The sequence below is a fragment of the Oryza brachyantha genome, chromosome 7, assembly GCF_000231095.2.
Source record: "Oryza brachyantha chromosome 7, ObraRS2, whole genome shotgun sequence".
NCBI lineage: Eukaryota > Viridiplantae > Streptophyta > Magnoliopsida > Poales > Poaceae > Oryza > Oryza brachyantha.
This window is the reverse complement of record NC_023169.2, coordinates 776,383-793,849: the sequence shown is the minus strand read 5'-3', so window position 1 is coordinate 793,849 and position 17,467 is coordinate 776,383. Positions and strand designations below refer to the sequence as shown.

The 17,467-nt window shown below is 40.4% G+C and overlaps 1 protein-coding gene and 1 non-coding gene across 3 annotated transcripts; both read right to left on the bottom strand.

Moving 5' to 3' along the window:
* Positions 1–397: 397 nt before the first annotated feature.
* Positions 398–4,355, bottom strand: LOC102699326 (heterogeneous nuclear ribonucleoprotein 1-like). Of its 2 annotated transcripts, none has more exons than XM_015839860.2 (3): positions 4,019–4,334; positions 2,699–3,554; positions 398–956 (listed from the first exon to the last, which is right to left on the bottom strand). In XM_015839860.2, exons 1-2 carry the CDS (start codon positions 4,277–4,279, stop codon positions 2,706–2,708), a joined length of 1,110 nt encoding a protein of 369 aa, XP_015695346.2. In that variant the 5' UTR covers positions 4,280–4,334; the 3' UTR covers positions 398–956; positions 2,699–2,705. The 2 variants fall into 2 exon arrangements, with proteins under 2 accessions (XP_015695346.2, XP_006658246.2); XM_006658183.3 differs by having other exon boundaries at positions 663–952; positions 4,019–4,355.
* A 4,374-nt stretch (positions 4,356–8,729) lies between these two features.
* LOC121055077 lies at positions 8,730–8,815 on the bottom strand. Its single transcript, XR_005812295.1, has one exon. It is a non-coding gene; the product is annotated as a small nucleolar RNA snoR8a (small nucleolar RNA).
* Between the last annotated feature and the right edge of the window lie 8,652 nt (positions 8,816–17,467).

Genomic DNA, 17,467 nt, shown 5'->3' with positions numbered 1-17,467 from the left:
AGCTGTGGCCTTCTTCTGTGGGCCTTCACATGCCTACAACCTCAACCTCAAGCACAAGCACAACCCCTACTACTTTGTGTACTACTACTACTAGTGATGGACCTGCTGCTGCTACTCCAAATGCCTGCAGCCAGTAGCAAGTATCCTCCATTGCACATCAAACAAAAACAAAAACAAAGAGAGCTTGACAGAAACATCTCCCTTTTGCACAATAGGAACTTCAATGTATCCGCTGGATGTGCGGAGTTTGGCAATGGACCACATGGATGGATTCACTTTGCTTGCCAACAAGCAACAAGATGCTGCACAGATTCTCACCAATTCACAACAGCTTATCCAGCTCTCACCAATTATACATGATGCAAAGGTAAACAAACCACGATTAATAGTGACACAAAAAAGCGGCTGCACAGGTTCTCACCAATTCACAACAGCTGATTCTTGTACTGCACCAGCTCTCGCCAATTATACATGATGCATATACATACAGACGTACAGGCATCAAGGTAAACAAACCACGACTAATAGTGACACAAAAGCAGCTGCACATGCTCTCACCAATTCACAACAGCTGATTCTTGTACTGCACCAGCTCTCGCCAATTATGCATGATGCACATACATACAGACATACAGGCATCAAGGTAAACAAACCACGATTAATAGTGACACAAAAGTGGAGATAGCACAAGCAATTAGGATGGATGTTCTGATTCTGGTACATTAAATCAACAAAATATTTAAACATTGGTACAAGAAGCAGTGAGGTCAACAGACTGGTTGCAACTTGCACATTTTCAGTGTACAGGCAGATTAAGCAAGGAATGAGAGGGGGTAAGTTGAAGAATTCCAACGATGTACTTGTCAAACAAAGAATCTTAGCTCAAGTCTTCACAGTTGAGGGTTCCCAAACAAATGTCGTACTTGAAGTCATCAATGTAGAAGTAATAGTCCTGTCTCAAAAAGAAAAAAAAAACAAGCAAACAGTTTAGGGGTGATTGTTTGAGTGTTTCATAGAAAAAGCCAAACGGCATATTTGCAAATGAAAAATAACTTGTGAATAAAAGTTTTATATGTGTATTCTTAGCGATCTAAAGCCAACGCTGGAAAGTAAACTTCGGTGAAAAAAAAACTAAAATCAACTCTAAATTTTGGCTTATAAGTATAAGCATATGCAAAAAGATGGAGGAAGAGCATCAACATCACTGTAGATTTTAAAATTTAGAATTTCAGTTAAACATGATTAACAGGGGAACCAATTCAGTACAGTAGATTATTCACAGAATGACAAGAATAAAATGGATTGCCCTCTTTAACGAATATAAGTTGGAGTATGTAAATCTTAAAAAAGTCTGGATTTACTCAATTTAGAGAGTACATGGATTGTGGACAAATGAATATAAGCACATAACAACTACGAGGGTAAAGGAACTGAGAACGAGCAAAACAGGCCAACCAGTGCTAAAACGGCTGAATAAACTGGTTGAAACTCAGTGCGCCAAACCTCCAAGCATGCAGTGAAAATTCGCACAGGTAGGCATGCCAAATATTACTTTAACCTGGCTACACACATGGAAGGAGGTTTCTACAGCCTTAATTGTTAAGACTGCAATAAGATTTGCTAGAAAGCATGGCATAATAGATATAGAGAACACAAATCTAACTAACACAAGCTAATACTTACAAAATTAATAGCTGTGATGCAGGTGGTTTCCTAACGACTTAATCAGCCTTAAAAACTGAAAAATAAAAAACTTGCCCAAAACCTTGGCAGCTGATAAGGATAACAGTACAATACACAGTCAGTAACATGAGCTTACACTTTTGTTTAGTTTTAAAGTTCAATTTATAAGGATTTATTCATTTAAGCGTAAGAGATCAATGCTAATCAGCATAGATGCATAACAATAACTCCCATTTTCCATATGTTATTTATTGTGTATCATGATGCATACACTAAACACATAATTACCAGTGTGGCCCATACCTGTAATATTGGGAAAAACACTGATACTTAAAATATAACAACTTTAAGCATGAAAACACTCACAAGTGGCAATGTCTTTCAAGGAACAATATCCTAACACAGGCATCAACATATACATTTCAATCAACTCATTGTGGGACATGACTACTCCATTGACATGTAATGAATCAGCACAGAATAGGATCTTCAGTTTCTCAATTCATTCATTAAACATAGATTCACTCGGACATAATAATCACAATTTAACTCAGCTATTGTATTACTAGGCCTTGGTGTCCAGCTAGTGTTGTCTCTGTACTAAAATATATATATAGCTACTTTAATTATACTAGATGCCAGCACACAGCATCGATGAGGATCATGACTGTCTGCCATGGTATGCAATAAATCTATTTTGCTTTAAAGGTTGGAATACTAAACAAGAATCCAGCATGGTAAATTCCATAAATTTTGTGTAAGTATGCAGTGTCTAGGACAAAGAACATAGATTTGAGACCAGACATAACACGAAATCACCAGCTAGTAACTAAAACCACATAACTAGTAATTTGTGATTGGAAGTGTGGTTTCGGAATAACTGAAGTAGCTGGCCCCCTTCAGATGGCCCATGGATGGCAGCCATCATTCGATAATTATTAGAATAGTCATAGTTCTACATGAATAATGTGACTGCAGGGGAAAAAAGGTTAAACCAATGGTTATTAGAACTAACCAGAAAGTCATTGTGAACCTAGCTTCATAAACTCCAGTTTTGTTGCGACAGAAGCAGCACTATCAACTTCTTGTACATCTACTGATGTTTGATCCTTTTTATTATCACTACCACCATTACTAGCATGCTGAACAGAGGTTGCAGCACCCGCATAGCCTCTGTATACAACGCCATACCCTGGATACATAGGAGGATATGCACTATAGACTGGACGTCTTGTCATCATGCCTGGAACATTAGCGGGGACCCCAAGGTTTGAATATGCATTTGCATATGGATAACCTCCCATACCATAGTAGACACCAGGATAGAATGGATTTGGCGGAACAGGTTGAGGCATATAGCTATTGTAGAAACCATATCTTTCACTGTATGGTTGGTATGAGGCGCCATCATAACCAGCATGGCCCCTTCCACCAAAGTTTCTTGAACCACGACCTCGGCCATTACGGTAATAAGAAGCGTCCTTGGGGATGGCAATCTTGGCTTCTACCCTGGTTCCTTTCAAGTCATGAAAACTCTGTTCCATCACCTTTCTCACTGCTTCCTCCGAGCCAAAGGTAACAAAACCAAACCCTCTAGATCTGTTTGTCATACTGTCATATATGACTACGACATCTGTTACATTGCCAAAAGTCTCAAAGTATGTCCGGAACTCCTCCTCAGTGATATTATCCCGCAAACCACCAATAAAGACCTTCTTTGAAGCATAGTTCATGTTGTCGCTACCATCCTCGGTACCGCTTCCAGGTTCTGGCTGGTGGCCCTGCTCCTGTCCCTGTTCCAACGGCTGATGCTGTGAAGGCTGCTCATCATGGTTTCGTTGAGGTCTTGCCCTAGCCCTCTTGACATCCACCTGTGCAAAAGGACCACGAAAGTTGCAACAATTAATAACGCTATCAACATCAACGACACAAACTTTCCCCATCGAACGAGTCAAATTACACTGAAAACAGCGCAGCTAACCAGATCCTGGGTGACGTTGCTTTCTTCGATCACAATTACAACCTTTTCTCAATCCGTAACAACAATTTAGCTAGCAATTCGAAGTAATACAGGTAACTGCTGGCATGCATGACGGTACGGTAAATTACCAGATTAAGCAAAATAATTGTCCGTGCAATACGCTACCAAATTCGTCAATAATAGTAGATCTTCACCAAACTAGCACCCAAGTCGTAAGCTTTCGACGGCGAATTACACGCGCACGCGCGAACACGCCAAGCATTCATCTCGCGACGGTTTTATAAAAAAAAAAAACAAACAAAAACATAGTGGATGCAAAAGGCAGCAGTAGATCGAAGCAAGCAGGCTACTCACGAGGCGGCCGCAGATGAGGTGCCTGGGCTCCCCGAGCGCATTCCCGGCGGCGTCCTCCTCCTCGAACTCCACGAACCCGAACCCGCGGCCCTGCCCGGTCTCCTTGTCCCGCATGACTATCACAGAGCGCACCGCCCCGAACTGGCTGAAGTGGCCCCGCAGCTCCGCCTCCTGCGCCGAGGTCGGGATCCCACCCACGAACAGCTTCCGCCTCTCCCCCACGAACTCCCCCTCCACCGCCGCCGCCGCCGCCGCCGCCATCGCCGACGAGATAGTAGAACAGCTAGGGTTTTTGGGGACGCGACGCGACGAGAGAGAGAGAGAGAACGGTGAAGCGGCGGACGCGTGAGCTCCGGCTTAAATTTGGCCTATTTTTCCGATCGGACGGCCAGGATCGAGGGGGTGGGTCGCGGGGGGCCGTTGGATCTAGGGGATTACGCCGAGGTGGACTTGGACTCGAGGTCGTTTCGGGTTTGGGTGGGGGTGACGCGTCCGTTGACCGTGCCGTGTTGACCGCGAACTCTCCTCGTACGCTACGCGTCTCTCGCTGGCAGGTGGGGCCCCTGCGAAGCTGACCGTACTAAGAGTTTGTTGTTTTTTTATCTGAACCGTAGTAAGAATTTGGCACGGTTACAACTTACAACTACATTTTGGATTCGTGATTCGATAAGAAGACGAGGAAGATTTTTTTTGTTTAATATTATAATATATCTCTCGTGTGTGTTTTAATTGTTTGTAGCTACGTATCAAAAACCTAACATGAGAAAAATGGATAACTGATTTTACAATCACGACTGGACAACAACAGTTAACAGTTAAGCACTCTTGGGTTAAAAAAACCCATTGAGTCATGGAAATGCTTTTTGGTTATGGTGATTCTCAATCTATTAAACGTAGCTTTATAAAAAAGAGTAAGGCGCATTTGGGAGGAGGGGAAGTGGTTAGTACATAAAAAATATAGCAGTACATAATTAATTAATTATTAATTATTAAAAATATAAAATATATTAATATGATTTTTTAAATAATTTTTTAATAAAAAATCATAAAAATATATGGTTTAACCGTTCGGGAAGTGTACGTATAAAAAAAAGGGAGAATTCGGAGGTAAGGAATGGAAGAGCCGAACGCGGCATAAGTATTCTATATAAAATTTTTATTTATAAAGTTAAACGAATCTAGCGTATTTTAAGTTTTTAATCATTATTACTAAATCTATCATGCGTCAATAACATGTCGCGTTTTACGTGACACGACGAGTCAACTAGTCCAAGAATCCAAGTCAATTTGAACACAGTCAAAGTTTACACAAATAGTGATTATGAGCTAAGTTCGGAGATTACTTATGCTTTAGTCATAGATGTCCCCAATTATCTCAATTTATCACTTATATATATATATATATATATATATATATATATATATATATATATATATATATATATATATATATATATATATATATATCATTACTTCTTGATCATGTTTAGAAGGGCTGAAGATATAAATTTAGACTTACAAGTATAAACAGAAATAAAAATATAAGGTTGCAACTCCTCGCAGGCCAAAGAAATTATGGCGACTGATAGCAATTTGCACCGTGAAAAGAAGAGTTAGTGCATGACGGCGTGTTTGCCTAATTCCGCTCAACTTTATTACTTTTTCAAAGACCAGGAGCACCAATTCGCGTTGAATCAAATATATTTATTGACCGGCTCCATTAGATATTTAGAGGTCAGTTTACGATAGCAGGAAGGTTGATCAATTCAAAGTTGACGTGGAGGTCATGTGAAAAGATGCATCACTTTTGCGACTAGACGTGACACTAACCCTTTTTATTTGTGTAAAACCACCATGTTAATCACGGATGCTAATTAGACGAAATTTATGTGAAATTGGGTACAATAAAGTTTAGAAGATGGGCCTGTGTTCCCAGCATGAAAAACGATGGATTCAGTTCGTGCCTAGTATATAAATGGGCCTATTTTATCGATACACACTGCACATCAGGATGGGCCAAAATCACGGGATATCACAGAGCCGATTGCATAATTCTAAAGGTCATTTTGCTTCCCTCAACTATAAGACCAGTTCGTTTTCCATCTCTTAAGTCTTAACCATAAAATTAGTACAACGCATTCCCCGTCTCACCGATGTAAATAAAGTCTAGGTTAGGGATGGCAACGGACATGATGGGCATGGGTAGTAACTATCCATACCCATACACGTCAGCCAAAACTATGCATGCGGGTATATCCGTTACTACGTCACGGGTAAAAAATCCGTCCATACCCGTTACCCGCGGATGCCGTATACCCGCGGGCGTACCCGTTTACCCACCTCTATACGGGTACAAGATACGTGCAGGTATACCCGTGGAAATACCTGCCCAGAACTTATACAACCAGAACTGGGAGACGTCGTAATTGGGGATGGCGGCCTCGGGGACGACGGCATCGGCTGGACAGGGACGAGGACGGGAGCGGCAACCTCAGGCGGCTGCGCCGAATGAGGACAATAGCGGCAACCTCGAGCGGCGGCGTCGGCCAGATGGGGACGAGGCCGGTGGCATCGGCTGGATAGGGACGGGGTCAGCGGCGTAAGCAGCGTAAGGACAAAGACAGGGGTGGCGCCGCGGCGACTTTGGGTGGCGACGAGGGGATGGGGGCGCCGGCGGCTTCAAGCGATGCTGACGGCGAGAGGAGCAAGGGCACCGGTGGCAAGGGGAGGGGAGCGAAGGCGTCGGTGTTGAGGGGAGCGAGAGCATTGAGGAGAGAGGGAGGTTTTCAGATCGACGCTGGCGGCTGGGTGACAGGGATGAAATGAAACCCTAAATTCCTATATATACCTCTATGGTTGGGTCCACCTGTCAGTGTTATATACGGGTAAACGGGCGAAGCCTACCCATACCCGTACCCGTTTATCCATTGGGTACTACTTTTGACTTAATAAAATACCCGCAGGTATTAAATAGAGAATAAATCTGATCCTATTAGGATTTTTACCTGCGGGTAAACAGATAAACAAGTATAATGGCCATCCCTAGTCTAGGTATTATTAATTTTGGTTTATGCTCGCATGACACTGATATGACTACTTTGACTCTATCTCACGTGGCAATAACGTGGCCTTAGAGAGAAAATTAAAAGATTAGAAATTGAAGTAAAATATGAAGGCCTATATGTTAGCCAAAAAATAAAAATATTTTAAGACTTAGATGTCAGTGGGTTCCACCCTTCACCTCATCATTTCCCACAAAAATAAATAAAAGATAGATGGAGAGGTGTAGGTGTAGGTCGCGTAATATTATCTTTTTGTTTGACTGACTTGTGGATCTTGCATATTCTATTTAGTTTTAATTTTTTTTTAATTTTGTTTTTAATATCACATCACGATGAACGAGTTAAACTAAACAGTTCGGCAAAATAACAGAGAACATCGATTTTTTACATTATGTTAATGAGAAGTATGTTCTGTGTTGGGTTGGTGTGATCGCAGTAGATTTAGCAAGCTCTGAAGCCACGGCATTGTTCTTTTTGGTTCATTGCAAAGATTAACACCCCCACCTGATTCCTTATAGTTATAAACCAATATTTAAATTTTTAAACTTATTAAATTTAGAGGTAATTTTAAGGTTTTTTATCTATATCGCTAAAAATAATATATATATATATAAGTTTTATTCATCATTATTTTACATTTGCAAATATGTTTTTGATTTTCCATTTAAAAAAACTCAAACAACCACTCCTAAGCTTTCAATGTTTAAAATTGGGAATAGCTTGAACAAAGTGATCAGGTTAAGTGGCATCAAACAGAGTTTTATCAAGTTTAAGCTGTCGAAATCAAGTTCACAACCTACTCCACTACGTTAGAAGGTCCAACATTTTTTGTGTTTTTTTATTCTAATGCCAAAATAGCCTCATGGTAAGAATGAAAACAAAACACTGACACGTATGCACCCAAAACCTATAATTTACTTTCCCAAATGCTAAGGAGAAGAAGAGGATTGAGTTAAAAGAAAAGGCTATTTTCGAACACAACTCACACATTGCAAAATAACTCTGATTATAACATCTTTTCCCTTGGCCATGAACCCCCTTTCCTTTTTGGATTGACTTAACGGTTCTTGATAGTTGAAAGCCAACATAAGCTGTTTTACGGTTGGATGGCATAAATGGCCAGACTGTGGGGGGATCGTAGTTTTTCCAGGCAAGAAAGAGTTTCATCCAGATGGGCCAAAATCAGGGACATAAATGGGCTATTAAAATTGGCCTGCCCATATAAAGGTATTCAACTAGGCCGAATGCAAAATGACTAAATGGCCAAAATATCGGTCCATGTAAAAGACTTGATGGGCAGCACGGGCCTTTCGGTTCTGTCCACAAAGTGATAGTAACAGATTAATTTACAATTTTACATATTGTCGCATTTTTTTATCATCTTTTGGTGATTCAAAATTTCTAGCGGTTTGTATACATAAACGTATTTAGTATTTACTGATCCAATACTTCAACATTTGATAATAGAGTTTGGGTGCACTAATGTCGATTAAACAGCTCTAATTCGAGCGGCGAATCCTAACAGATAAAGACAAACAAATACCAGAAAAAACGAAAAAGCTTATTATGGATTGATGAAAAATAAAAACAGAAAACAAATACGAAAAAACCAGTGATAGATTGAAGAAAAAGGAATGATATGGTTGTTTTGGTGCTCAGATTCTATGGGTGTATAGTAGTCTATCACGCAGATCTCCATCAGGACGAGGAATGATTTTATAATCACTGCACCACAAACCAAACCATCTCCCAAAATTCAATCATTCGCAAAATAACCCAAACAAACGACGCTGAATCATTCACTCGCAAGAACAAAACGAAATATAAAAAAAGATAGAAAGAAGAGATCGAACAGCGGGGAAGAGAATTTGGAGGCGAGCGTAACCCAAGATCCATCCGGCAACGGATTCGGGCTCTAAGCGCCACCTGATTCCCTCTGGGGAGCTTTCGAAATCGAAGAGACCCAGATCCACCCGAGACGACGGTGGCCGGCCATTGGGACAGTGCTCCCGTGTTCATCACCCTAGGATGATACCACTCAACACAAAGAAGCATCACCTTCATCGATCTCACATGGAAGGAGTAATCAAAAGACACCAAACACAATCTAATCGAAACAAAGATCAAAACACAGCAAACAAATCGAAGTAGGAATGCTGCTACGACGGACGCCGTACGCGTGAGGGTGCCGCCGCGGTGACGACGATGAGGATGAAGCGGCGGAGGAGAGGAGAGGCCAGGGGGTTTTTATGGCGGCGGATGGACGAGCTGGAGAAACCCTAGGCGGCGGCCAGCCCATGCGCTTTCTTCTCCCCTCCTGGACCTAAATGGGCCAAAAACGTGGACAGAAATGGGCCCAAAATATGGGCCGAATCTTCCAGTATGTGTGGGTGCGGTACGGCCCGAATAACCAGCCCACTGCTGAATTGTACTTTTAACTCTGTATATATTTTGGAAGTCTAGTTTCCAATGTAACCCAATTTTCTCAACTTGACTTATTTGAACTTGTTATTATTATTTTTTTTAAAAAAAATGAGGTGCCTATTGTATAAATGAAAGTTAATATATTAAATCCAGGGATAGAATATAGAATAATGTTTATACCGTTGCTTATTTTGTGAAGAGTGCATGACAAATCACACCAACCGATAAATTCTCCAAAGAAATAAAGAGGTAACACGAAATGGAGGGCATAATCAGCCTCTCTCAATTTACATAATACCTTTCTAGAAACCATATTTATACTCCTATTTTTTTAAAAAAACAAACTTTACTACTAATAATAGCCCATCACCACCTGGAGACTTGGAGCTTTCCTAGATCATCATCAAGGATGCCACGCCGCCGCCCGGAAGCTGTGGCGGCACAGCCGCCGCCGCCGCCGTGCTGCCGTGGCCGTGGCCGTGATCGTTGGAGTGATTGTGCTGCAGGAGTCGGGACAGCCCGATCAGCACGGCGGCGCTTCGCTGCGCCTCGGCGAGGCGGCGCCGGAGCAGCCCGGCCTCGGCGTGGAGCCGCGCGTTCTCGCCGCGCACGGCGAGCGACCGCCGCGCCGTGGCGTGCAGCCTCGCCGCCAGCGCGCGCCTCTCCGCCCGGAGCTCGTCAGCGGCGCGCTCCAGCTCCTCCACGCGCTGCCGCCTCCGCTCGCGCGACCGCCGCGCCGACTCCCGGTTCGAGATCTTCCTCCTCAGCCGCCGCCGCCGCTCCTCGTCGTCCTCCTCGCCACCGCCGTCGCAGTACAGCAGCACACCGCCACCGCCACCACTCCCCTCGTCGCCGCCGGTGGCATCATCAATTTTCCGAACGCCAACCACCCCAACCACCGGCGGCAATCCGGCCGCGTCGTCCGAAACCGTCACGTCGGAACCAACCACGGCCGCCTCGATCCCGAACCCTAAGCCGAAACCGAAGCGGACGTCCATGTCCTGGAGCTCGAAGTCGAGCTGCATGGCCTCGTGGAGGGACAGCATGGCAGCAGCTCGCAGGGACCGAGCTGTAATTTCTAAAGAACTCGAGGGTTCGAAGCGGGAAGAGGAGGGGGGAGAGGAAGACGAAGACGCCGGGTGTATTTATAGACACCCAAGGCGGCTCATACCCAACGAGCTTGAGGTGGGCCCGCACGCCGTGGGTCCCACCGCGACGTGGACGGTATTTCTCGTTTCGCAGTTCGCGCCATCACTTTTTGGCGGGAATACGAGCTTCTCCTACGGCTGCGTAGGCCTACGTGGCGGGGAGCGCACGCATGTACGTGGAATCGACGGCTGAGAGAGGCCTCTGGCTCGGTGTGTGTGTGTGGATGACGGCCAGGATGTGGTGGAGCGGGTGCTTTAGCTTAGGCGCGAAGTAATGGAGGGGATGGCACGGAGGGGACACGTGTAGGGATCTCCTTCGTCCCAGCATCTCTGGTTTTTTTTTCCTTTATTTTTATTTTTGTTTTTCTCCCATTTGTTCCCACGCTACACATGCTGGTGATTGTCCACATGCAGTTTTGCTATTAGACTTGGTTACGTATATACTTGCTTCTGTACTGCTTGCTACCTAGAAAAAAATTAAAAAATTCTGATGCTCGATCATAAAGGATACATCTAAAAGATAATACATTTGTTTGATAGGTAAGACTTTTCAGTGCTATTTGAATTAGATTCATATGAATCTTAATAAATTTATGGACAAACAATATGCATCAATCATGAAATAAATGTAGACATATGGACAAAAAATTTTACAACATAAAACAGATAAAGTATTTTATTATTTATATAGACACAAGGGTGAAAAGGATGAAAAGATAATCTACTGGTAGATGAGTAGGGCACGATTATCCGCTCCATTACGTTATTTGTATAGTTTTTGTTTTTATTTACATTTTGTCTCAAAGAATATGCAGGGCCGGTTATAATTTTGAGTGTCCGAGACCAACTCTGTGTCATAGGCTATTTAGACTAAAATATTTTTTACTTGTAAAATATATTATATAACCATTTATCCTCTAAAGTGGAGAAAATAAACATCACTAACATGATAAACCAAATATTACCTATTAAGATTTAACTTTCAATATATTCATAGTTCTAAATTTTGATAAATAATGCTCACACTAAATTAACAACTAAATTAAAGAAAATAATGAAAAAAAATAACCGAATCAACAAAAAAATATGATTATTTTTTATTTTTGTTCTTATCAATTTAAAAAAGAATGCTAGAAAAAACTATAAAAAGAACACCTTAATATCAACTCTGACATTAAGTTTTAAAATTTAAATTTTAGCTACAACAAACAAGCTAACAAGTGATAGAGCTGATAACCTTAACCAATTGATAAGTTGATTAATCATTTACGCTTTTTAGAACGAATGGATGCAAAAATCAAACAACTTGAGCATAATTATATAAATATAAATTTGATTGGGTCCCTTCCAGTTGGGGCCCTAGGCGGTCACCGCCTGCCTAGGCACTCAGTTGGCCATGAGATTATGGTTGGTTAAAATTAATGTCATCAAGTGTTTCCATGTTTTTTAGGTTTATATTTTTTTTTGGAAAAGAAAGGCAAAAAATCCTAGTTTCTTTTGAGCACGACGTTTCGCGACCATTAATTCATAGTTTCAAAAGCTTATATCTCGAATATATAAGTTATATGTAAAGTACGTTTAACTAAGCTAAAATTAACCAATCACACCAAAATAAATACTCTCCTTCCACAAATAATTAGCATATTCAGATTTGTACCAAGACCATGGCTGAATTTGCCATGGAATTATCCCCCACATTCTTAACTTCAACGTGGAGTCATATTTATATGAGAACGAAACAAACATCATCAATCAAGAGATCCATTCAATGTATAAACAAAACCGAAAAGATACATGTTATATGTAGATTAATTTTGGAAAAGCAAATAAAGGCAGCTAATACGTAGATCGTTTGTGATAAGAGGGAGTGATACTCAAGATAAATCTAGCTAGCAGAGCGATCTACTGATCTCGATATATCATCCTGCTGTTGCATTCTTAGGACAAATAAGTTGCCTCTCTTTGGGGTGAAATTAAAGGTAATTAAGAAAGCGAGGTGAGTCAAGTTGGGTTGCTGGTTGAATACAGGCAAGCATGGGTGACAGTGATGCAAAACGAATATCTTTCAAGCCAGTGAATGCAAGGGAACGATTCCCTCCGTTGATTAGTGCGATAATATCTCACATCTCGAGCAAAGTTAGTGTCATTTTATGTTTTTCAGACCTATCTACGATGTTGATCGATGCATTTTGCAGGCGCTTGCTTTCATCTAATGACCCCATCAATCGGTTTCTTGCATGCATCTCTAGCTAGCTTTATGTGTTGCTTACCAGCTATAAATATGGGTAGGAGGTTCAGTCTTCTGGGCTATTAACTTTTCCTTTTTCAAAAATAAAACACATGACAACGTTGGTTTCTTTCTTTCAATGATATGTACTCCGTCCATAGTTTCATCCATAAATATTTGATGCTTAGGACAAAATTTGATCAAACTTTAGTGGTTCTAACCATCATTGTTATCTTAACCTCCTTTCGTGTCAAAATATAATCATGTCTGACGTTTCTTTGCGAAGTTTAAGGAAAGATGCGATATTAAATTAAGGGTGGTTACGATTGGTTGAAATGAAAAAATATATGATAAATAAATGAGAGATGGTCGTTGTAGCTAGGTTGTAACATGTTGAGATGAGTGAGTAGATGAATAAATTAAGAGCATTTTCCCTATCCTTGAGAAGGTATCACTATTTTCTATGTAAAAATAGAAAACAGTGGTACCTTCTGATACATTCTTCTTAATGGTAAAATTGTTTATAAATTAAATATGAATGACTGGAGGCCTGGAGGGGGTATTAATCACCTGACTATATACTCTAAACTTGACAGTATAATACATATAGCCATGATTAAGTACTAAGTTGATATTAGTATGTATGTTGTTAAACCAAGCACAATCCGTTAACAAACAATCATTAGTCAATAATAAATCGCTTTCTACTTGCTAATCTTCCCACCAAACGTATCTCAGGGTAGGCCACCCTGAAGCCCTCCTGAACAATTGCTTTTGCAAGTCAGCACCCAGAGTTAGTCGAGACACTTGGCTTAATTATATTCAGAGATAGCTAAAGTGTGTTTAGTTCCATCAGATGCATGGCGTGTTAATTCCCTGATGGATGATTAATCGGTCACGCAGAAGCTTGACACCTGGACGAATGAGCGAACCCTACATATGTGCTTGATTAATTAGTTGTTTGGTTAAGTTTAGCGTTGCTGACATGATGCTGCAAAGTGGTTTCAGAAAAAGAAAATGATAGTACTCAAAGAAGGAGACAGGAAGCAACCGGATCGTCAACTAAAACAAATTAAGATAGCCATATGTAGTATATATACAAAAAGTTGTAGCAAAGTTCAGAATTATTTGAGCATTGGGTGCACTTCGTACTGTACCCAAAAATAAAAATCTCTTTTGAGATTTTCATTGCCTTTTTTTTTTCCCTCTCTGAAATCATCCTTGGATCCATTCGATGCATGCATGAAGCTTCACACCTCAAAATTTAAAGACCTAGATAGCGCCGAAAGATCGAAATGCATGAATGGATCTGCAATTGATCCTGCATCTGTCAGTGAATTCAAAGCAAATAATAATATTGTATTGCACTACTCCATTATTAGAACCAACTGATCAACCATATACATAGTGCATACTGCATCAAATGAATGATTCGCATCGATCGACTTGATACATATAAATCGTTTACGGAACGGAGCTAGATATATAGGCTCAAAGTTCAGAATCTTCACAAATCTCATCTGAAAAATGATTCTTCAGAAATGTACATGGCCTGATGGCCAGGTGAAGGACACGCAGACGCTGCTTTGCATGCATAAGTTCGTCAAGAAAAGTTGTATAGTACTTGTAAATATACACGTGTCCTGCTCATAGATTAGTAGACTGCTAATCTGTCATATCTACTGCTGCTATTGCTAGTCATAAACAAATTCATAGATATGTACATCCTCAGTTCAGGTAAAACTTAATCAGGTAGTAAGAGTGAGCTAGCACAGCAGAAAGAATGAACATGCACAGAAGGTTCTTTTAATCAACTAACAAAAAATAAAAGGTCTCTGCTTTCTAAGCCACATATCTTTTGTTATGGATCATCATCCTTTGTAATACCCTCTCACCTTCCTTTAGACTTTAGTCTTTACATAATATAGATAAGAGATATGGTGTTTTGGAGACAATGTCTATATGCAGGGTTTAACCATCTTAGATATGACCATGAATTTCAGATATGCAGAAGGAAGGAGACAGGAGGCCGGTAGCTGCTGTGCGAAAGCCAATCACAAGGGCCCTAGCTACCATACCACTGCATGCAAAGTTCAGGTCGGCGTCAGAGTATCACTTGGCATTACTGAAAGAACATGGAGTTCAGTACTTGGATCGCAGTGTGTGGTGCAGGGTTTCTTGGTGATCCTGCAGGTCCCTGGACCCTGGGTGGTGTGTAGGTTGCTAGGTCTTTTTCTCGAAGGCTTTAGGTATCTGCAATCTCCTTGTTGACACATGTCGATCTTGAGTGTCTTCTGTTTACTGAATCCGAGCTGAATGCATTGGTGTGTGTGTGATGTTGAGGATGGCTTGTTCAGAGGGTTCAGAACTTCAGATTTGCAGCCATGCAGTTGAACATTGCACCACCAACTGCAGCAAACAGAAGAGTGGATGAGAATAGCTAGAGATGCAGATGGAGAGGACATCTGCTTTGTGGGCTGGAAATTTTTGAACAATAATACTTGGAGGCCCGTTTGATCTGCAGACTGTTGCTTTTTTTTTTTTTTGGAATGCTTGTTCAGTCACCTCTTAACACATTATTTTTTGTTTTTTTTACTTTGATTATTCTATTTTTAGCAATAGGAATTTATAAATAATTATATTAGCAACACGTTTTCATATCATATATAACCCTATAATTTTTGTTCATCATGGATAACCATTTAAACCTTTTTATGATCAAATTTAAAAATATAAGAAATAGTCAATACTAATAAGACAAGAAAAGTACTGTTTGGAAGCAAAGCAGTTAGCTTGACTACATAGGCTTGGCAAGAAAAACCTAGATGATCGAAGAATTTAAGTTAAATGGAGGCGCAATTAATTATCCGGGACTTGCATTGTCAACTAACTCACGCGATGGACAATGCATATATGTCAAAAGGGTCCAAATGTCGATATAAAGGCTCGTTCGTAGCAACTGACTTAATCTTCCGTACGACTTCGAAACATTTGAAGATTCAATGCAGAAGTTGAGCATTTTCTAGATGGGTGATCAGGGCCGAAACACCTACGAAGATAAATAAATAAATGTCATTGAATTAATAGTCATATATGCAAAGTACTCGGATTAATGACTGATCTATCATATTGATACTCATGCATCATATATTCAACGGTGGTTGTGCCGAACCAAATTACCGTAAAACAACCCGGACGCGGATTAAAAGAAAGAAAAAAGGTAAAATTTATTTGAACGCAATGAATTGTGCTCAAGGACAATCGGAGGCCAAAAGGCCCAGATTAATGCATAACAAATGCTTCTTCTACTTAATTAATCCGTTGCATGTGATGTGATATATAAGATATGCTCATCATGTATAACAAAGTGCTGCCCCTCAGTTTGAGGTGTTTTGTTTTGTTGAATGCTTCTTTGTAAGAGCATCCTAACAGCTCATCTATCTCATCCTCTATCCTAAAAATAAAGTATGAAGACTATAAATTGAGATCCAACGGAACGACTATCCTATTATCTATTTTTAGATGTCATCCATATTAGGGAAGAACCTTCATATTTGGATGATCCCTTTCTATTCTCCAAAGAGATATAGAGGATGTCATATATAGATAATCTAGTGGAGTACATAAAGATATGAAACTAGTTTAAATGATCATCTAGATGAAGATATGAATGACCAAATTTAGATGGACTGTTGTGGATGGTCTAAGCTGGTATCTCCAGCAGATCGTTTTTGCTTTATAGAAGGCAGGGCTGAAAAGTATTTTCTCTAAAAAAAATGTACCAACGTCGGAAAACGAAATCGATTTATATTAGTATACTATATATACGCATATGTGTATCTAGCTAAAGCAAAGCATCTAATTCATTCGCTAACTGTTTTAATTTTTCTTCGTTTTGGATAAACAACGAGGACTAATACAGCACGTACGAACGAACATATTCTCTTTTCTTGTCATGCGTATATATACGTAAGTACATCCTTGCTGGACTCGAATTCATGCTGCGTATACGTAATTAAGTCAGAGAAGTAACTGAAATCATATGGTTATTTCCAAACAAATTAATTAACCACCTTATACAAAAGCAAGTAAAAAAAGAGTATATAGTGATTCTCACCAGCAGTGTACTTACTGCTCGCGGTCTTAAATATTTTAACCTTTACCGTTTAAGTGCACGTTCAATGGGAGAGTCCATTATTAACTCTATCTCAAGTCACAATACTAGTAGGAAAAACTCCTAATACAAAGTATATTTTTTCAAGCTGCCTCTTCATAATTACAGGTTAATTAATTCTCTGTTCATATTCTATCTGATCAGCGCCTTTGATTAGCGTCAACACACGTACAAAACAAATTTTTTGGTTGTCTTTTTCGTTTTATGCGCCAAGAGACTATGTTTTGCCGACTCATGCAAAACAACCACTTTTCTCTCTCCTATCATCTCTCTCCCACGTCAGTGAGGATGCAGTGATAGGGACGACAATAAGAACCATTTGTACATGTCCTAATAAAACAAATTAATTACGAAAGCCGCACCGAAATATTTCTTTTAATTAAGAAACAAATCCACTATAGGAACGAATATCAC

Coding starts and splice junctions, on each gene's coding strand:
- LOC102699326 (XM_006658183.3), bottom strand. CDS start 4,279: ATGGCGGCGGCGGCGGCGGCGGCGGTGGAGGGGGAGTTCGTGGGGGAG. Junction 3,555..4,018: donor ACCTCATCTGCGGCCGCCTC/GTGAGTAGCCTG, acceptor CCTTTTGCACAG/GTGGATGTCAAGAGGGCTAG.